Raw genomic sequence first — 20,828 nt, forward strand, 5'->3', positions numbered from 1 at the left:
ATCACTAAATGACTAGCCTGGGCCAAGCCAGGGTGCTTGAACTTGGTCACATTTGCCTTCCAGAAAGAGCCAGTGTGGGCTGGTGCTGGGCACCGGCCAGGGAGCCCCACCGCCCAAGCTCCTGCCTGCATCTGTCTGACACTCGCCCTGTCTGTTTCAGAGTGGCCTCCCCTGCCAGTGCTGGCACCCTGCATGCCCTGAGCCGCTATAGCCGCTACACGAGCATCCTGGACCTGGATAACAAAACCCTGCGCTGCCCCCTCTACAGAGGGACCCTGGTGCCCCGCCTGGCAGACCACCGCACGCAGATCAAGCGGGGCAGCACCTACTACCTGCACGTGCAGAGCATGCTCACCCAGCTCTGCGCCAAGGCCTTCCTCTACACCTTCTGCCACCACCTGCAGCTGCCGGCCCACGACAAGGAGACGGAGGAGCTGCGTGCCAGCCGCCAGGCCAGCTTCCTGAAGCTGGACCTGGGTCTGGTTAATGAGGACGCCAGGGTGGTCCAGTACCTGGCGGAGCTGCTGAAGCTGCACTATCTGCAGGAGTCTCCCGGGACCGGCCACCCCATGCTCAGGTTTGACTATGTCCCCAGCTTTTTGTACAAAATCTGAGGTCAGTCCCAGCCACTGTGACCCAGACCTATGACTCTCAGGGTATGGGAGGGGAGGGGTTGGCATGACCAGACGGTCGCCTGAGTGGGAAAGAAACCACAGTGGGAGCCGGGGTTCCGATACCGCCCCCGGCAGCCTGCGAGCTGGATGTGGGCTGAGGTGGCAGCTGGCTCTGCAGGTGTCCAGGACAGTAACAGGCTCTTGGATCCCTGGTGAAGGGTGGCCCCTGGGTCTTGCTTTCCAAGGACTGGCAGCCAGGGCACAGGAGAAGAGGTAAACGCTGGTACGTCAGAGCCATTCTCAACACCGTCAGACACTCGAGCAGCCAAACTTGCCAGGGAGGCAGCCCGTTCACGGCGGTGACTGGGGAAAACACGACGACAGTGCATCCATTGCCTCCTTCAGACCCCAGCCGCGGCCCTTTCTCTGGCCTCTAAGCCCATCACCTCAGGGGAGGTCCTGGACATGTGGAGGCGGGGCAGCAGGAAGTGCATGCTCGGGTCCACGGGGCTGCAGGGAGCCTGGCCGCCTCCCCAGGGAGAGAAGGCATTCCAGCCACAGCAAGTAGGTCAGGCCCTCGGAGGCCCCACTGACAGTTTGGCGTGGTCCCAGGACAGTCCATTTGGGGAAGTAACAGATGAGGGAGGCTTGAGAACCGGCAGGGTCAGATCACAAAGGGCCTGGTGGACTGAGCCAAGTCCTTTGACCCTGGCCCCAAGGTTGGTGAGCATTACTTCCCATGGGCAGCAGGAAGGAACAGGTGGCAAGAATGCTGTGGGAGCCTGGGGGGAATGCAGACAGCATGGCCACGAGATGGGGGATCAGTGGCCATGGCTCCCTGGGGCCACCCCTGGCTCCCTAGCAGAGTGGGCCAGGGCTAGCTGCTCATAGGGAAGGTCTGCAGATCCCCTAGACCTGGCAGAGAGTCCCCACCAATCCTCACCCACAACACACCTGTGCAACCAGTTCACTACCTCTGCAGGGCCCCAGTGGCACGGCCATAGTGGACTTCTGTTCAGCAAGCTGGCTCTGGTGGTCTCACGTGGCAGGGATGACCTGAGCCAGCTTCTTCCTGTGTGCTCCCCTCTGGGGACCTGCCTCCGGGAAGCTGTGCATCCAGCCACCACCACACTCATCGTCCCAGGGGAGCTCCCCCGGACGTGCTCCCTGGCCTCCAAGACTCCACACAGTTGCCATGGGTGCGTGGATGGAGGGTTTCTCAGCCCTGAAGACTTTATGTCATATTATAGAAGCTGGTTTTCCCTTTTGGTGGGCCAGACTCTGGGTATTGCTGCTGCTTTCAATTTGTTCCACAAAGATTGTGATCTAGTGACCCTGGGTCAGCCACATGAGAGTGCATCTGTCTGACACAGCACCGTACCCTGGGTCCTGCTGCTGAGACCTCGTCCCCCTGCCGGCTGTCACTCACAGAGGGGGCCTGCTCCTCCTCTTACCCAGCAGGGGGCCTGTGTGACGTCACTCGTGTGGTCCACTCTTGGCCCGGCTGTGACCCTGGTGTATGGAGGTCTTGTCGTTTCCTTCTCCCTGTGCCCACTGCACGCCTTTATGGAGAGTTGCCAGGACCCCCTGGCAGCGTGTAAGTGTGCTGTGTCCATCTGCCCATCAGGCAGGCCGCCGTGCAGGAGACATGTCTGCCTGCGTGGGCTCCCTCGGCTGCTCCCTCACCCCTTGTGTCCAGGTACCGTCCTGTTTTCTGACGAGGTGGTTAACTGCTGTCTGTCCCCAAGGACATGCCTTTGGGGCGTTTTGTCTTGAAGGGAAGGGAAGTCTGTGGGGTTTGAATGACAAGCTGGAGAGTGACTGCTGGTACCAGGCACCTGCGTCCCCAAGGTGTCACACCGGTGTGGACACTCACAGCTAACTCTGTTCTCACCTGGGAAACTGATACGAGCAGGACGACGTTCCAGGCGGACGCTGAACTTGGTCAGCCAGCCGTCCTCGGCTTGCAGAAGTAACGCCGTGTGCTCCCGTGCTCTTAGCAGACACATGACAGACACTCCGCACCGTGCTCAACCTCGGGCAGCTCCAGGTGCTGGGGACTCAGGCAAGAGATAAGCAGGGAGTGGCCAGACCAGACTGCCCTAGGACAGCCAGAGATGGCAGGCGGGGCACGTCCCTCAAGGTGGCTCCTCATGATGTAAAGATGGCGTCACTGACTAGGGCTCGGACCCTGGGAGTTCGGTTTTGGCTAAAACCCGGCTCTTCAGTGTGCAGTTTCGGAGTACTTGATGCAGGGTGTGCCTCCTTCCAAAGGAGTCCTGGGTCAGGTGGGGGCGGCGGCACCACAGAGCCCCGCCCTTCCCCAGCCCACCTCCACTCGAGAACGTGGACCTGAGACCCTTCCTGTCTGTAAACCATAGTGGTGGGAGACCCACGCAGCGGGACTGACTGCTTTCTTCACATTCTCTCTTGAGGTATTTCTCTAGGAATAGGTAAGTTCTAATAAAATATTTAAAACACTCCCCAGAAAATAGATGACACGAGTACCCCTGGTACTTCTCCAGTCCTCACTCACTCCAAGGGCCTAGGCGCTGACACTGGTCTGTTCCCACCTCCAACTTGTCACCCCATCTGCCTGTTTAAAGCAGCCCAGGCTCAGCACACCCTGACTGGGCTGGCGGCTCTGCACAGGGGATCAGCAGCACCTCCGTGTTGAAGATGGATTAGAGCCTCCCACCCACTCACCCACCCAGCTGTGGCCTCAGGCCTCGCCATGCCCCTGGGAGCTCTCCTTTGGAGGGACCGCTGGAATTCAGAAGCTGTGGTGTGTCTGCAGTTTCCTGCAGCGGCTGAAGGTACAGTGCTCCAGGATTCGGAAGTGGACTGCAGGTGCCTGCCTGTCATCTCCCATCTGACTTTCCACTTCCAGCCGGTTGCTGTGTTCAATAGTTTTCAACCGCCCATTTCAAGACTGGGAAGGTGACTGGTCCTACCTGGCTGCCGGGGTCCTGTGGTCAAGTCACATGGTTCTGGTGGCAAAAGTGCAGCCTCTGCTCCCCAAACACCTTGCATGCCAACCCACCCGCTCTGCCAGCGCTGAGCGCATGCTCCACACCCAGGCCGTGTTGCATGTGGGGTCAGTGGCTGGTGCTGCCCCGTCACATCTTCACCTGCACAGCCGGGAGCACCGTCAGCCCCTGGGGCCTCAGTAGGCGCTGTGCTGCAGTGGGCAGTCCCCTTTACCTCCTGCCGCCCTGCAAAGATCTGAGGGAAGTGCCTTGGCTTGTGCTGAAAAGCAAACCAGCCAGCTTTCTGGCTTCGCCCCAATACTGTGATAAAAGTGGAAACTAAAAGTGATAGTAAGACAGCGTGACAACAGAAAATCACATTTCTACTCTGGCTGGAAAGCAAAACCAATCTCAGTTGAGGACTGGGAACACTGAAGCTTCCTAGGCCCATTATCCACGTGCATACTGAACTTCGAGCTTCGGTTAAAGCTATGGGAAGGGGGAGATAGGGGTGAGGAGGAGGGGGGACTCTGCAGCCAGCATCCTGGGAGGGACTGCAGCTCCACGGGAGATGTCTTTGGAGACAAATACTTGTCTCCAGCTAGGGAGGAGGCGAGCCCCTGGATTCAGACTGCTTTGGCAGCTCCCAAATGCAGGCAGAGATGTGGGGCCGGCAAATGGTACACACCCCTGGAGACTGCAGCAGCCGTCCCCGCTCACCCGAGTGAGCACCAAGGACAGATGACCATCGGCAAGGTGGCACTGTGGGTGCCTCACCCAGACTGCCACGCTGGGTAGTTGGTGTCACAGGGTGGATTAAGGTAAATGTCACCTTCAGGACTGCAGTCAGAGGTGGTCTGCGATGAACTCGTTTGTTTATTTTCAAAAGCTATTTTACTACTGCACGTTTCCGTTGCTGTCTGTGAACGTGAGCCCCGCCCGGGAGCTGCAGTGGGCCTGTGCTGGTGCAGGAGTGGGTCCCGGCCCCTCCCCGGGGTCGCTGCACAGAAGTTCAACCAGAGCAATGCCAAACAAATAGTGTGAGAAATGTACTTTTTAAGAAATTAATTTATTTGAGTTCAAATATTTTTGAAATAGAAAAATTGGTTGTATTTTTAAAAGCTCTTAACACTTGTAGAAATTCTGTGGTTAAAAATTGGGTTGTGTGTGTTAAAAATGGTCACACGTTTTGCACTTCAGCGATGTGAAAAATAAAGTTTCTTTAGGAAGGTGACATCTGTGTTCCTGATTACAGTAGAGAGCTGGTTATCTCAGAACAGGAGAGCCGTGGGCCGACTCACACCTGATGGGACGGGGCACCTAGGTGAGTGGGCAAGGCCATCCCACAGCATACTGTGGGCTGCTGATGGCACAACCCTCCCTCCACACGGGTGCACCCAGATAGACTGGTCTAACCTGTAATTCCGATCCATGACCTAGAGCAGGAGCTTCAGAGGAATTCCCCTCTTCGGTTGGAAGGGTCATGATTCAGTACTTTGGCGACCCCTTCAGTGACAAGAAGCATGGAGACAGTGCAGAGTGTACCCTGTGAACCTGGGTGTTGCTTATCTGTGTAGCGAGGTGAGGGAAGCCAGTACCCTGAGAGAAGGGGGTGTAAAATACTGGATCCTTCTGGTGGCTTTTCCCCACCCCACTTGTCTGAGTGACCAAGGCTAAATGGCTACACAGGGTTATTTTACAAAGGGCTGTGAGAAAGTGGGGCTCAAATTGAATTCCTTAACTCGTTGCATGGGGCCAGCAGGCAACATAGTGGCTAAAGGCTTTGGACTGCCACACTGCTGATGGTGGTTTGAGTCCCAGACCCTGTGGGTCTTGAAAATCATTCTAAGGGGAACAGCAGATGGTGTAACGGTTATGTTGCTGGACTCCCACATAGTCAACCGTGGTTCAAGTCCTGGACCCAGCAACTTAAACTCATGCATGTGCTTGCTTACCAAAGATCCTGAGAGGAGAATGAAGTGATTGCAGCATGTCCATACCACCCCGGGAGTGATTTCTTGCTTTCTGTCTGTCTGTCTTTGTCTCTTTGGTAAGTGCACACGCCCTGTAGCAAAAAAAAAACCTTTTTTTTGAAGAGGGTTTTTTTTTTTTTTGCTATAGGGTGCGTGCGCTCGCCAGACAGGAAGAGAGAGACAGAGAGACAGAAAGCAAGAAATCACCCCCCAGGGGGGATGGCCACACCGCAATCCCTTTTTCTCCATTCTCCTCTCAGGATCTTGGGCATGCAAGCACATGCGCCCGGCATGAGTTTTAAGCCACTGGGTCCGAGACACGAACCACGGTAAATTGGGTTGTGTGTGTTAAAAATGGTCACACGTTTTGCACTTCAGCGATGTGAAAAATAAAGTTTCTTTAGGAAGGTGACATCTGTGTTCCTGATTACAGTAGAGAGCTGGTTATCTCAGAACAGGAGAGCCGTGGGCCGACTCACACCTGATGGGACGGGGCACCTAGGTGAGTGGGCAAGGCCATCCCACAGCATACTGTGGGCTGCTGATGGCACAACCCTCCCTCCACACGGGTGCACCCAGATAGACTGGTCTAACCTGTAATTCCGATCCATGACCTAGAGCAGGAGCTTCAGAGGAATTCCCCTCTTCGGTTGGAAGGGTCATGATTCAGTACTTTGGCGACCCCTTCAGTGACAAGAAGCATGGAGACAGTGCAGAGTGTACCCTGTGAACCTGGGTGTTGCTTATCTGTGTAGCGAGGTGAGGGAAGCCAGTACCCTGAGAGAAGGGGGTGTAAAATACTGGATCCTTCTGGTGGCTTTTCCCCACCCCACTTGTCTGAGTGACCAAGGCTAAATGGCTACACAGGGTTATTTTACAAAGGGCTGTGAGAAAGTGGGGCTCAAATTGAATTCCTTAACTCGTTGCATGGGGCCAGCAGGCAACATAGTGGCTAAAGGCTTTGGACTGCCACACTGCTGATGGTGGTTTGAGTCCCAGACCCTGTGGGTCTTGAAAATCATTCTAAGGGGAACAGCAGATGGTGTAACGGTTATGTTGCTGGACTCCCACATAGTCAACCGTGGTTCAAGTCCTGGACCCAGCAACTTAAACTCATGCATGTGCTTGCTTACCAAAGATCCTGAGAGGAGAATGAAGTGATTGCAGCATGTCCATACCACCCCGGGAGTGATTTCTTGCTTTCTGTCTGTCTGTCTTTGTCTCTTTGGTAAGTGCACACGCCCTGTAGCAAAAAAAAAACCTTTTTTTTGAAGAGGGTTTTTTTTTTTTTTGCCTTCGGGGTGGTGCCGCGCCGGGGTGCGTGCGCTCGCCAGAGACAGAGAGACAGAAAGCAAAAAAATCACCCCCGGGGGGGGGGCCACACCGCAATCCCTTCTTCTGTTATCCTCTCGGGGTCTTGGGCATGCATGCACATGCGCCCGGCGTGAGTTTTCCACCGGGTCCAGGACGTGAACCGCGGTCGACTACGTGGGAGTCCAGTGACATAGGCATTATGCTAACTGCTGGTCCCACAAAAATTTCTTAAAAAAAAAGGAGTCATGCTGGGTAGCTTGTGTGTGCGCAACCAAAATCCTGAGAGGGGAATGGAGAAGGGACTGCAGCATGGCCATCCCTCATGGAGGATGCTTTCTTTCCCTCTTCCTGTCTCTGTCAAGTGTATACATCCTATGGCAAAAACAAAAACAAGAAAAAAACAAAATTGACCCGTCCCAGAATAACAACAGGACTAAGGCTTTGTTTCGTTTTAAGACTGGTATAGGGTGTGTGTGCTCTCAGGGTCTAGAAAGCACCCCTCGGGGATGGCCACACTGCAGTCCTGGGATTTTGGGCACCAGTGCATACATGCTTGGCATGTTCTTCAAGCTTCTGCATCTGGGACTCAAACTATGCAGTTAGCTATGTGGGAGTCCAGCTGCCTTCACCACTATGCCACTGGCTGGCCCCAGGACTTCAGTTTTTATTTGTAAGAAAACATGCAAATAGTTCAAAAGAAAACTCAGATCAGAGGGCACAAAGATGCTAACTGGGTTCCTGTGAGGCAGCTCTCTGTGTCCCCAGAGAAGGCACCTGGTCTGGGTGGGCAGGTGGCGTCCTCAGCGCCTCCTCTACCCCCTGCGGGGCAGCAGCGCCAGGGCAGGGAGCAGGCTGGCTCCTTAGACGTCAGGCAGGCCAGGCAGCGGGAAGACAGAGGCGAAGCGCTCCACTTCTTCCTTCAGGGCCTGCACGGCCCTTCGATGCTTCTCGTCCCCTGTCAGTTTCTCCTTGAACTCCTTCATGGTGGCCCGGGCGCCAGCGTCATCCTGAATCTGCAGTGTGAGCTCTATCCCTGGGCCAACGAGGTGTGGATGAGCACCCTCTGGGCCGCCGTGGTGGGAAGCCCGCAGCAGGCCAACCTGCCCTGCACCCCCAGGCCGGAAGCGTGACAGCTTAGGTGTCAACCTGCACCTCAGAAATGGCCTCGTGTGCATTCCTCCATGAGCAGCACACCTTCGTAAACCTCTCTGACAAAATGATTTTTGTCACCTCCCGTTGCTAGCACTCAGCCGTGATCAGAAACCTCCTACGGCCAATAATGTGTAGCAAATTCCAAAACATCATCCTTACCTCTGTGAATAAACTGAGCTACTTTGTGGAAGTCTTCTTCCAAAAGTCCTCGGGATGTCAGTGCTGGGGTCCCAAGTCGCAGTCCGCTGGGCCGCAGTGCGCTTTGGTCACCTTTAAGATACACAGGGTTCTGTCCCCAAGCTTTACCCAACTCCCCACTGTGACTATAGCTTTTTTGTATTTGTTTATTTTTAAAGTTGTTCCATGAGAGAGAGGAAGAGGCAGCACTCCTGACAGGGGCTTCATGCCATAATCCACCCTCGGCCCCACCCAACCCCAAGTCACTGGCATGTCTGCCTGGCGTGTACAGGGAGACCTTGGGACCAGAACCCAGGCCCTTCCCACATGTACCCAGCAGCACAGAGCATTGTTACCACTGTACCACTGACCAGCTTGTGACTACCACACTTAAAAAGGACCCTTGGGGGACCAGCAGTTGGTGTAATGGCTATGTTGCTGGATTTCCATGTAGTCGACTGCAGTTCGAGTCCTGGACCTGGTGGCTTAAACTCACGCCGAGTGCGTGTGCGTGCATGCCCAAGATCCCAAAAGGAGAATGGAGGAGAAGGGATTGCAGCGTGGCCATGCCCCCTGGGGGTGATTTCTCACTTTCCATCTCTCTGTTTCTCTGTCTTTCTGGTGAGCGCACGTGCCCTATAGCTAAAACCTCTCTCCAAATAAATAAATAAATAAATAAATAAAAAGACAATTGGGCAAAAAAAGAACTAGCCTGAGGCCAGCAGGTGGCATGGTGGTTGAGGCACTAGACTCCCAGATGGCTGACCACAGTTCGAGTCCCAGACCTGGTGGCTTGCTTTCTCATCACCCCCACCACGACCCCGCGTAGTCAACCGCGGTTCGCGTCCTGGACCTGGTGGCTTAAAACTCACGCCGGGCGCCTGTGTGTGCATGCCCAAGATCCCGAGAGGAGAATGGAGGAGAAGGGATTGTGGCGTGACCATCCCCCCTGGGGAGTGATTTCTCGCTTTCTGTCTCTACATCTCTGTCTGTCTGGCGAGCGCATGCGCCCTATAGCAAAAAAAAAAGAACTGGCCTTAGGGTACTGGCTCCATGTAGCAGGAAGAGTAAAAATTTAGAGGTTAAACCAAAGGCACAAGGGAGAGAATCGCATTTCAGAAAGCCTGTTTTTTCTTTTCCTTTCTTAAAGGTTTGCCAGAGGGTCTGTGCACTCCCCAGAGACAGAAACAGGGACAATACCCACGCTGGGGTGTGGTCATGCCACAATGCCCTCTCCACTTCTCCATCCTGTCTGGGTGCTGGTCCTGCGCACACAGGTGCCCGCTATGTTTTTAAGCCACTGGTTTTGGACTTAAACCGCAAAATCAGCCAGGTGGGATTCAGTTCTTTAACCAAGAGGCCACTGGGCAAGCCCACCCACTCTGTTTTTTTAAAATAATTACTTAATTTTATTTGACAGACCATGAGAAAGCAAGCCACCAGGTTCAGGACTCAAACCATGGTCAGCCATGTGGGAATGTCCAGCCCCTTAACTACCACCCCACCTGAGGGTCCCCCCCACTCTGTTTTTTTTTTTTTCTTTTTTTTTTTGGAGAGGTTTTGCTATAGGGCGCATGCGCTTGCCAGACAGACAGAAAGCGAGAAATCACCCCCCAGGGGGGATGGCCATGCCACAATCCCTTCTCCATTCTCCTCTCGGGATCTTGGGCATGCACGCACACGTGCCCGGCATGAGTTTTAAGCCACCGGGTCCAGGACGCGAACCGCGGTCGACTACATGGGAGTCCAACGACATTACGCTAACTGCTGGTCCCCCGCCACTCTAGCATGCAAAGTGGTCTTCTGTGATGTGGCCCTTGTTCCTACAAATAAAGGTGACATCTGCCTGAATTTGAGATGTGCCACCATTTTCAAAAGTGTTACTAATCTCTTCCATGAAAGAGAGATGGACAGGGCTCCCACACTGTGACCCACCGCAGTTTCAGCTGGTCTGGATCACAGGCACGGGTGCACTCAGGAAGGTCCCAGGATGCAAACCCAGCACCTTTCCCACTGGGCCCAGTTGCATGGCCACTGTGCTGCAACCTGGCCCCAACGTCACGTTTTAGGAACTCACTGAGGAATGCAGCTTCTATTCTCAAGGGCCCTACCTCCCTCAGCCACCCATCATGGCCACTCTAAGCCATTCTAAGCAGAGTTGGCTGAGACCAAGAGAGCAGGCTCCAGAGAGCCTGTCCCAGAGTGAGATGCCTTCCAGCTACAGCTCCTGCCAGAGGAAATGCAGACAGTGTGGAGAGGAAGCCCGAGGGGGAGCCGCACCTGGGCAGGTGTTCTTGTTGCAGGCAATAGAACAGGCTTCCAGCACCTTCTCAGCCCTTCCACCATCTGTGCCTTTGGAACGGAGATCCACGAGGATCAAATGGTTGTCAGAACCACCTGGAAATAAATGCAGAAGCCTTGTTTTGGGTCCAGGGAAGAAACCTGTCTTTCTAAGACTTGACGGTGGGACACCGAAGCAGGGGACGTGAGGACACTGCTGTGTGGCCTGCAAGTTAGTCAGCCAGTGGACAAAAGATGCCTGTGCCAGTGGGTAGTGGTTAAGGCGCTGGACTCACATGTGGTAGACCACAGTTTGAGCCTCGGACCTGGCGGCTTGAAACTCATGCCAGGTGTGTGTGCATGCCCAAAATCACAAGAGGAGACTGGAGGATTGATTTCTCACTTTCTGTTCCTCTGTCTCTCTGGTGAGTGCACACACCCTACAGCGCAAAAAAAAAAAAAAAAAAAAAATTAGAAATACCTGGGCCACAAAATTTAAAAGAATTTATCTTTTTTTTTTGGGGGGGGAGGTTTTCGCTATAGGGCGTGTGCGCTCGTCAGACAGAGAGAGACATAGAAAGCAAGAAATCACCCCCCAGGGGGGATGGTCACGCCGCAATCCCTTCTCCTCCATTCTCCTCTTGGGATCTTGGGCACGCACGCACACGCACCCGGCATGAGTTTTAAGCCACCAGGTCCGGGACACGAACCACGGTCGACTACGTGGAAGTCCAGCGACATAGCCATTACGCTAACTGCTGGTTCCCAAGAATTTATTTTACTAAAAAAAATTTTTGGAGATATTTTTGCTATAGGGTATGTGTGCTTGCCAGATAGAAAGCAAGAAATCACCCCCCAGGGGGGATGGTCACGCCGCAATCCCTTCTCCTCCATTCTCCTCTCAAAATTTTGGGCACACACGCACACACACCCAGCATGAGTTTTAAATCACCAGGTCTGGGACTCGAACCATGGTTGACTACGTGGGTGTCCAGTAACATAACTATTACGCCATCTGCTGGTCCCTTTTTTAAAAAGATTTACTTAGGGCTTAACCACCACCCCACTTGCTGCCCCCCCCTTATTATTATTTTTAAATGTGAAATAAGGCACATGCATTCACCAGAGAGAGAAAGAAAGTGAGAAAGCAAGCCAGGATTCACATCGCGGTCAACAGGTTGGAGTCCGGTTCCTTAACCACCACGCTACCTGCTGGTCCTGAAAGGACTTTTAAAAGGGGTGACTGCTCATACCAAGGAGGAATGAGGCTGATGGGTGAAATGCCCCGAAAGGACATACCAGGTGCTGGCACCGGCCTGCAGCTTGTCTCAGGAAGTGACAGCTGGCTCAGCCATTCGTGGTCTGTTTTCTCTGACAGGTTACCTGGACATTTCCCTTGTGTCTGGACATCCATCTTTTTTGCTTTTTATAGGTTTTGCTGTTGTTGTTTTTTAATATTCTGCCATAGGGTGTGCGCGCTCACCAGAGAACGAGCGAGAGCTAGAAAGACAAAGTGAGAACTCACCCCCCAGGGGATGGCCACACCATAATCCCTTTCCCTGCACTCTCCTCTTGGGGTTTTGGGCACGCACGCCTGAGATTCTCAAGCTGCCAGGTCTGAGACTCAAACCGCGAAGCTGGCCACGTGGGACCCAGCCACTTAATCTCCATGGGCCTTGCTGGCCCTTGTTATTAGTTTCTTTCTTCCATGAGCCAGAGAGCCAGAAATAGCACGCCCCTCTCCAGGTCTGGGCACCTTGGCCCACCCCGGATCATAGGCATGTGCACATGCCCAAGAAACTCTCTGAACAGGGACCTGGGGCCTGCCTGTACCAGGTGTCAGACACATCCTACAGCAAGACGGTACAGAGAGTCCGGGCTGGCCCAGATCACACAGGAGTCTTCAGCTCCCTACAACTGTCCTCTCTGAGCCTTCTTTAAAACCGGCCAAGGGACCAGCAGGTGCATGGTGGTTAAGGCACTGGACACTCCCACATGGCCAACCACGGTTCAAGTCCTGGACCTGGTGGCTTGCTTTCTCACTTTCCCTCTCTCTTTCTCTCTCTTGTGTGTGTCTCCCTGGTCAAATTAAAATGAATGAATGAATGAATAAAATTAAATAATTCTTTAAAAAAAAAACAAAACCAAGAACAATGGTCAACTTGGCGGATGGCAGTGTCTCACCTCTGAGGTCAGGGACAACCTCAAAATTGCAGAGGATCTGAGCTAACAGCTCCGCTTTGGAGCCCCGCAGCCAGGTCTGCTCCTTGCTGTGTGGTGTCATTCAGGCAGCTCAGCATTCTGGAATACTTTGGAATGTCAGAGGTCCATGTGTACAAAATGACGGGTAATTTTAGCCTATTGGTTAAGGGAGCCAGAATCCACATGGGTGACTGTGGTTCAAATTCCAGCCCTGGAGGCTTAAAAAACACACCAGGCACACATGTGCATGTACCCAGAACCCCAACACGATGGAGAAATGGAGAAGGGACGGAGGCATGGCGACACCTCATCAAGGGAAGCTTTTCCTGCTTCCTCTCCTCCTGGCAAGTACACTAGCAATTGAATAGAAAGATTTGGGACTAGCAGATGCATAGTGGTTACATCACTGGATTCCCACATAGTCAACCGTGGTTCAAGTCCTGGATACGGCATGTGTGTGTGCATGCCCCAAATCCCGAGAGGAGCGTGGAGGAGAAGGGCTTGCAGCATGGCCATCCCACCAGGGGGTGGTTTCTCACTATCTGTCTGGTGAGCACACATGCCCTATAGGAAAAATCTCTCTGTGCAAAATAAGATTGTAACTGGTGCTTGGCATGGCGCCAGGGACACAGCAGGCCTACCGCAGCCACGAAGGGCAGGTTACTCATACCTGTGACTATCGTGTAGCCCAGCTCCACCAGGGCCGCGGACAGGGCCCTGCAGTTGGCCACCACCTGGTGCTGGTACATCTTAAACTCTGGAGTCATGGCCTGCTTCAGGGCCACAGCAATCCCTGGACAGGGAGACACGGGGTCAGGAAGGTGGCACAAATCAAAAGATGGACGCGAGTCAGAAGAGTAGCCCTGTTCTCTGCAAGCCGCCTGGCCTCTCCGTGTCACCAAAGCGGGGTGGAGTATGTCTGCCCCTAGATGAGGTATTTTCCCCTGTGATTACCGACTAAACGTCCAGACCTTCACTGAAACGTTCTTCTGAGGCCCTGCTGAGGGGGCCCTCCTCTCGGCATGGACGTTCAGCACAGGAAGGTCACCCGGGTGGGGAGAGCGTACAGTCCCTCTCACGCTTGATGCGTAAGAATGGCACCTATACAGATCCTTACCGCACGGCCCAGGCTGGAGGCCCTGCCCTGCCCTACCCTGCACCGTGCAGACACGCCTGGTACCTGTGTCCATTCCTACTGATTGATGGCTGCTTCAAGAGACACAAAAAACGGAGGCCCACGCCGAACCCAGGGGCCTGGGCCCCAACAGAGGACGTCCCATCAACGCTGTGGGATGGCTGTGATGGTCAAGCGGACGGTGACCGGGCGACCCAGCCTCTGGGCTGAAGAAGCCGTGGATAGAGCATGTAGGGGTACAGGGCGACCATGCAAGCAGCCTCCAGGCTCCCAGCACCTGCCGGGCCGTGGGCCTGAGGTACCGCCGTTGCTGCTCCCTCATGTCCTCTTTGGAAACGCGGGTGCTTGCTCCTGCCCTGCAGGCCACACCTCTGCACTTAGCTCCTGGCACCAGGTGAGTTCTACCAACTGCCTTGTTCCAAGAAGGCGGGTGGCGGGGCCTCTGCCATCGCGAACGCCCTGACCCACCATGCCCCTGACAAGGAGTGAGTCAACAACAGCCTGCCGGGCGGTCATGGGATGGGACCCGGGAATTACCCAGGGCAGGCCAGACAGAGCCTCCAGTGTCCAGGCCAGGCCCAGTGGGCACAAGGCAGCTCGTCCAACAGGGTGTGGGCGTTCATCTCCCTCGGCCCTTGGTGCGTCCTCTCCTCAGTCGGGTTCCTTCCTCAGCTCTGGAAGATGGCTCCACAACGTTCCCGAACCTGGCCTGACCACGGCTTTCCCCAGGCGGCTGGGGTGGAGGGCGCCCTTCCCTCCTGTGTCCTCTCACACTCCCCACCCTTGCCCTTTTCTCCTGGTTGCATCTCCCAGATTGGAGAGCCCTCTGGAGACCCGGATGAGGAAAGGCGGGGGGCCACCAGGCTGCATGGGGGCCACCATGGCTGAGGTGCACCTCGACCACAGAGGCTCTGGCTTGGCCATGCTGGCGTTTTACCTGCAATGGCGTGGTTGTGGGGCCCTCCCTGCAGGCCGGGGAACACGGCGGCGTTGATGAGTGACTCCAGGTTGTACAGAACCTCCTTGCCGGTCTTGGGGTCCACGCTCTGCACCCCTGGACGAGGACAGACATCAGGATGCCTCCCGCAGTGACGCCTGTTGTCTGCTCCCGCTCTGGACTCCCGTGCAGACTGGCTATGGGGGCGTGAGGCACAAGCCTGGCCCTTCTCCTGGTGGTGAGAACCACGGGCCTGGCTCCCTGAGGGCAGACAGCCTCATCCTGTGGGTGCCTGGGCCGGGGTGACGCTGGCACCACGACGGTACTCCTGTCACCTCTGACTCACCTCCTCTCAGCCCGCGACCAGGAGGCCTCACACACCCACGGGGGGCCTAGCCGCAGTAGCACACAGCAGCTGAGCCGAATGGGCTGGCACCAGAGGGCCTTTCCAGGCGTGGAAATGCCAAAGTAAGGGGGAGCCTGAGGCGAGGCTCAGGAAAGAGCGACTCCTCGCGGCAGTGACTGCGCGCGGCCCTGGCCCATCTGCCGGGTGTGAGTCTGTCTCTGAGAAGCGTGCTAGACCACAGGAATGGCAAATGCAGGCCACGCCGGGAGGCCTCCCGTGGGCCCCAGCCCGTCGCACACTCGTCCCTGCTCGTGTTGGGGGGATTAGCTGAGTAAGAGGACATGGGGGAGAGCGGAGGGCCAGCAGGTGGTGCGGAGGTTAAGGTGGCTGGATCCCACGTGGCTGACTGCATGGTTCAGTCCCAGGCTCGGCAGCTTGACAGTCGTGCCGGGCACATGTGTGGGCATACCCAAAGTCCCGAGAGGAGAATGGAGTAGGGCTCGTGCATGGCCATCCCCTCTGGGGGGTGCTTTCTCACTTTCCCGCTCTCTCTCTGGCAAGGACACACGCCTACAGCACACAGACAGACAAAAGGCCACCGGGTACCGGGACCTCCTGCCTGCCCTCCTGGGCCCCAGATACGCAGGAGGGAGGCAAGGGCTGTGGCTCAGGGCTTTACTCCTGAGCTTTCATAGAGCCTGTCCCTGCCCCTGCCTGTAACTCTTTAAGGGACAAGGACCCCAAGACCCCAGGTCAGCGTTGTCCTAACACCCTTCCCCAAATCCGGGCGCCCACAGAAGCCAGGCCCGCCATAGCGCCTGCCCACGGGTGCGCACCTCTCCTGTAGAAGATCATGCCCGCCCGGCAGCCTCTCAGGGTCTTGTGGGTCGTGGTGGTCACCACGTGGCAGTGGTCAAAAGGGGAGGGTACCACGCCGGCCGCCACCAACCCGCTGATGTGTGCCATGTCCGCCATGAGATACGCCCCGTTGTCGTCGGCGATCTTCCGCAAGCGAGCGTAGTCCAGGTTTCGGGAGTAGCAGCTGGTTCCTGGGGCGGGAGGGCGACAAGGGTGAGTCAGCGCTGCAGGGGCCAGCAGAGTCGGCCTCCACGCACATCCGCACAGGGCCCCTGCAAGCCTGGAGCTTTCTCCCTCTAAACTCTTGGAGAAGAGAACAAGTATGCCATCTTCATGCAGAAGGCAGCCACTCTGCCTGCCTCTGGACGCCATGGTGGCTGGCCTGGGCCCAGCTACAGCCACAAACCCTAGGCAGCCAGGGCTAACAGTTCTTTCTCCTTTTTTAAAGTTTTTTTGCCATAGGGTGTGTGTTTTTACCAGAGAGGAGAGAGACAGAAACAGAGATAGTGAGAGAGAAAGTGAGAAATCATCCTCCAGGGGGATGGCCACGCCACTATTCCCTTCTCCGCAGTTCTTAGCATGCATGCACACGCACCTGGTGATCTCTCAAACCACAGTCAGCCATGTGGGAGTCCAGCATCTTAACCACTACACCACGTGCTGTCTCCTAGGGCCTAACATCTCTGAGACCAGCACACAGACACGTATGCGAGAGGAATACGCTTTGCTCCGAGAGCTCAGCTGGCCATGGTAGACACTAGCGGTGAGCTACAACAGCGCAGAGACCCCTCGGCCTCCTGGTTCTGAGGCACTGCCAGTGCAGAAGGCCGCTCTGCCCTGCACGTCACCTGCGATGATCAGCTTCGGGTGGAAGAGGCGGGGGGGCTCCTCCAGCCGGTCGTAGTCGATGTAGCCGGTGTTGGGGTTCACCTGTGGGTGGTCAGGAGGACACAGGCTCAGGCTGCCTCTGCCAGCCACACCTCACCTCCTGCCCTCCTGCTTAAAGTCCCTTTGCCCACCATGGCCAAAGGGAAGATGTCCCAGAACGGGCCTCGAGGGTGAGACCAGGCGGCAGTGCTTTCTCCTGCATGGGTGGTGCTCACAGACCCAGGATGCCCTGGGGGGCCCAGGGGAAAAGCAAGGTAACCCTTGACAAGGAACCAAAGTCTTTGCAGAAGGGAACATGCAAGGAGTGGGCACCGTGCAATGCAAACACTGCCCCCTCAGGCCGGGGGAGGAAATGCCTGCTGACACCACTTATGCTCCAAATCCCATGAGGCACAAGGATTAGAAGAGGAGGGACAACAGCAAAAAAAGCCGACATCCCTCACAGACACCATTCCGTACCTAGAAATGAGTTCGGCAAGGCCACTGCATACAGTGCTGACTAACAAAAACCAGCCGGTACAGACATGCAAGTCGCAGGAAAGGAGAAAGGGAGAAGTGAGTACCAGTGTCTCTGCTTTAGGGTGGAAAACCGTGAAACATCTAACAAAAGATGCACAAGACCTCTACACACAATGACACTGAAACTTGGTGAGTTATATTAAGGCAGTATGTATTGCTCTTTTCTTACAAGAGATTTTATTTTAGTTATTATGTTTGCTACAGGGCATATGCGCTCACCAGACAGAGAGGGAAAGTTTGAAAAAGCAAACTACCAGGTCCGGGAGTCGAACCACAGTCAGCCATATGAGAGTTCAGCACCTTAGCCACCATGCCACCTGCTGGCCCCAAAGCAGTGTGTATTGTTAAAGGGCATAGACTGACAACGGCATAGAAGGGAGCCCCATACAACGCAGGCCACCCCACAGCGGGGACACTGCAGTTCAGTGGGAAGAGGTGGCAGGACAGCAGGGAATCCACGCAGGAACGGCCTCTGGGGCCTACCTCAGAGCACACACAGCAATGATATCTAAACCCAGCAATGCCACTTCTGGGGACACATCCCCACATCGCAAAACTCCGTGCAGGAGGCCTCTGCACCCCCCTGGTCACTATGGCGTTATCCACAGCAGGTTGTGGGAGCTGCCCAAGTGTCCATCGACAGAGGGATGAAGAAAGCGTGGCAGACACAGAAGCCACCAAGTGTGTGGGATGCACACTGTGAAAAAACGTGCACGAACCCCAAAACTACACCAAAATAAACTCGTAGTTTAATCGCATTCTCCACGAACTTCATGACGTTCCCGTCCTCTGCAAATAACAAAAGCACTTGCGATCTGTCACAACGCCAGGTGTATGTGTGCAAGGCTGCGAGGGCTGGGCTGTCACCAGGAAGCTGGGTGGAAGACCGTTTGTGGCTTTCTTCCCCGTGTTTGTTACAAGGGTGCGGTGCTCTCTCAGCTGTCTGAGCTCAGCAAACAAACTGTTATCCTGGTGAAATATCAACAGCAGGCCCCCAGTGGAATGGAAAAATGGACGTAACCTAAAAAATGCTTTAAAATTGCTTTCTTCCTCCACATTTTGCTTTTTAAACTTGTGGGGTTTTAAAAGATTTTCTTTCTTTCTTTTTTTTTTTTTAGAGGTTTTTGCCTTAGGGCACATGTGCTGGGTGGGGGTGGATTTTCAAGCCATCGGTCTAGGACTCAAACTACAGTCCACCATGTGGAGTCCAGCATCATAACTGCTCTGCCATTTGCTGGTCCAGATTTTCTTTTGCTCTTGAAAATAAGACAATAACACAGTTCCAGGCTCAATCCAAAGGCACTTACAACATCTGGTGGTGTGGCTATAATAGTGCTGAAAAAAGGAAGTCCCGGGACCAGCAGGTGGTGTAATGGTTACGTCACTGGACTCCCACATGGTTGACTCAGGTTCGAGTCCCAGACCTGGTGGCTTGAAACTCACGCCAGGTACATGTGTATGCGTGCCTAAAATCTCAAGAGGAGAATGGAGAAGGGATTGCAGCATGGCCATCGCCCCTAGTGGGTGATTTCTTGCTTTCTATCTCTCTGCCTCTCCAGAGAGTGCACCAACCCTGTAGCAAAAATCTCTCTCTAAAAAAAAAAGAAAAGTTCCTCCCCCACTAGGGAACACCAGGGACAGAGAAAAGGCCTGGGGTCAGGAGGTGGGAGCGGGCAGCACAGAAGCAGCTGGACACACAGAGTTTAAGCTGCTCTTGCTCCGAAGACACATACCTGGCAGAAGGTGGCTGCTCGGTAGGAAGAAGGGAAACCTGTCGAGAGGGACAGGGGCCAAAGAGGAGGCAGCCCTGGGGCACCCCAGCCTGGTGGGTCGGGAGATGCTGTAGAGGTCAGGCAGGTCTACCTCACCCGCTGCCACTGCACTCTCTTGGATGAGCTGGGCCTCCTGCCGCCCAAGCTGCCCAGGGCGGCCCCACTGCCCACGGGTTCGTAGTCTGAGCAGTGCACATCAAAGATGCCTCAGGGAGGCTTGGAAAGCAAGCTGCCCATCACGCTCTGCCTCAACTCTTTCAGTACCGAAAGACACTGCAGAAACCAGCTTTTTGTTTTTGGCTTTTGCTACAGGATGTGTGTGCTCAGAGGCAGCGAGAGGGAAAGTGAGAAATCACCTCCCGGTGGGGGATGGCCACACCACAATCTCTTCTCCATTCTCTGGGGATTTGGGGCACATGTGCACATGTGCCAAGTGTGAGTGTCAAGCCACCAGGTCTGGGACTCAAATCATGGCTGGCCGTGTGGGACTCCAGCACCTTAAGTACCATGCCACCTGCTGACCCCTGAGAACCAGCTTTTATTTTCCAAGTCTGAAGACAAGCATTTGGTTACTGCTGCCACATTTCAAAACCCAGCTTTGAGGCCTTCCCGGGACCACTGAGTCTTTCCAGGAAAAAGAGTCACTTGTGGGACCAGCAGTTAGCGTAATGGCTATGTCGCTGGACTCCCATGTAGTCGACTGCAGTTCGAGTCCTGGATCTGGTGGCTTAAACTCATGTTGGGCGTGTGTACGTGCGTGCCCAAGATCCCAAGAGGAGAATGGAGGAGAAGGGATTGCGGTGTGGCCATCCCCACTGGGGGGTGATTTCTGACTTTCTGTCTCTCTGTTTCTCTCTGTCTTTCTGGTAGCAAAAACCTCTCCAAAAAAGAAAGGAAAAGGGTCGCTTGCACCAACAAGAGCACACGTGCCATGACTGCTGGGGCTAAGGCTGGGTAAGTGCAGAGCGATCTTCTGCAGCGCCCGGCCGTGGGTTCAGGGCTGCAGGCCACTGCTCGGCTGGTGGATGCTGCCCGAACACCAGGAAACAAACATGCTCAGTGTCTCTCTGCCCATCACGCTTCACCCTTCTGAAGGAAAGTTTACTTGTTCATTTCCTTCATGAGAGAGGGGAGCACAGGGGGCGGGGCACCTTCAACAGGGTCATCATGCCACGATCCGCCCCCAGCCCTGCCGCCAGCTGGCCCACAAATGTGGGTGAACATGTGGGCACACTTGGCACCTTCAGGCAGACCTGGGATGTGAACCTGGGGCCTGCCCACATGGTGAACATGACACACCACAGTGATCCCACCACCAGCCGAGCGGGGGAGGGTTCATCCCCAATCTTTAGAGAGAAGGACACATAGGCTCACGCGTCTCGCGTGCATGTCCCATTTCTAGCCCAGGTGACTATACAGCCAACAGCACGCCCACCCCCATGAGCATCTCCCCTGGGCCTGCACGCCCTGGAGGCAGCCCTGGTTCTGGTGGGTCGTTCTGCGGTGCTGGCTGGAGCCGCTGGTAGGCCTGTGTGGTGGGGTGGGCGGCAGGGTCCAGGGGCTGGCTCTCACTCGACATGGAGGCCCCTGGCTACTGAGGCGGAGGGCTGACGGTGGTGGCAGTGGAGCCAGGGAGGCTGCCATCCCTGTCGCTGCTGGCCGCAGGGGGTCGGAGCAGCCATGATCACTGGT

The 20,828-nt window shown here is 55.2% G+C and overlaps 2 protein-coding genes across 3 annotated transcripts in view; one reads left to right on the forward strand and one right to left on the reverse strand.

Moving 5' to 3' along the window:
- The window catches only part of SMCR8 (SMCR8-C9orf72 complex subunit), a 14,932-nt gene extending 9,492 nt beyond the window's left edge, over positions 1-5,440 (forward strand). Inside the window, exon 2 of the mRNA XM_006161648.3 lies at positions 161-5,440. Within this exon, the coding sequence (XP_006161710.1) occupies positions 161-614 (454 nt within the window). The 3' untranslated portion in view covers positions 615-5,440. The remainder of the gene's footprint in view (positions 1-160) is intronic.
- Positions 5,441-7,464: 2,024 nt separating this feature from the next.
- Positions 7,465-20,828, reverse strand: part of SHMT1 (serine hydroxymethyltransferase 1) — a 48,977-nt gene continuing 35,613 nt past the window's right edge. For both annotated transcript variants that reach the window (XM_006161650.3, XM_006161649.3), the window contains exons 6-12: positions 16,806-16,887; positions 15,936-16,148; positions 14,754-14,870; positions 13,352-13,474; positions 10,480-10,596; positions 8,182-8,292; positions 7,465-7,903 (exon numbers count right to left, since the gene is read on the reverse strand). In XM_006161650.3, the coding sequence (XP_006161712.1) occupies positions 7,731-7,903; positions 8,182-8,292; positions 10,480-10,596; positions 13,352-13,474; positions 14,754-14,870; positions 15,936-16,148; positions 16,806-16,887 (936 nt within the window). In that variant the 3' untranslated portion in view covers positions 7,465-7,730. The remainder of the gene's footprint in view (positions 7,904-8,181; positions 8,293-10,479; positions 10,597-13,351; positions 13,475-14,753; positions 14,871-15,935; positions 16,149-16,805; positions 16,888-20,828) is intronic.

The sequence above is a fragment of the Tupaia chinensis genome, unplaced genomic scaffold (assembly GCF_000334495.1).
Source record: "Tupaia chinensis unplaced genomic scaffold, TupChi_1.0 Scaffold138725_1, whole genome shotgun sequence".
NCBI lineage: Eukaryota > Metazoa > Chordata > Mammalia > Scandentia > Tupaiidae > Tupaia > Tupaia belangeri.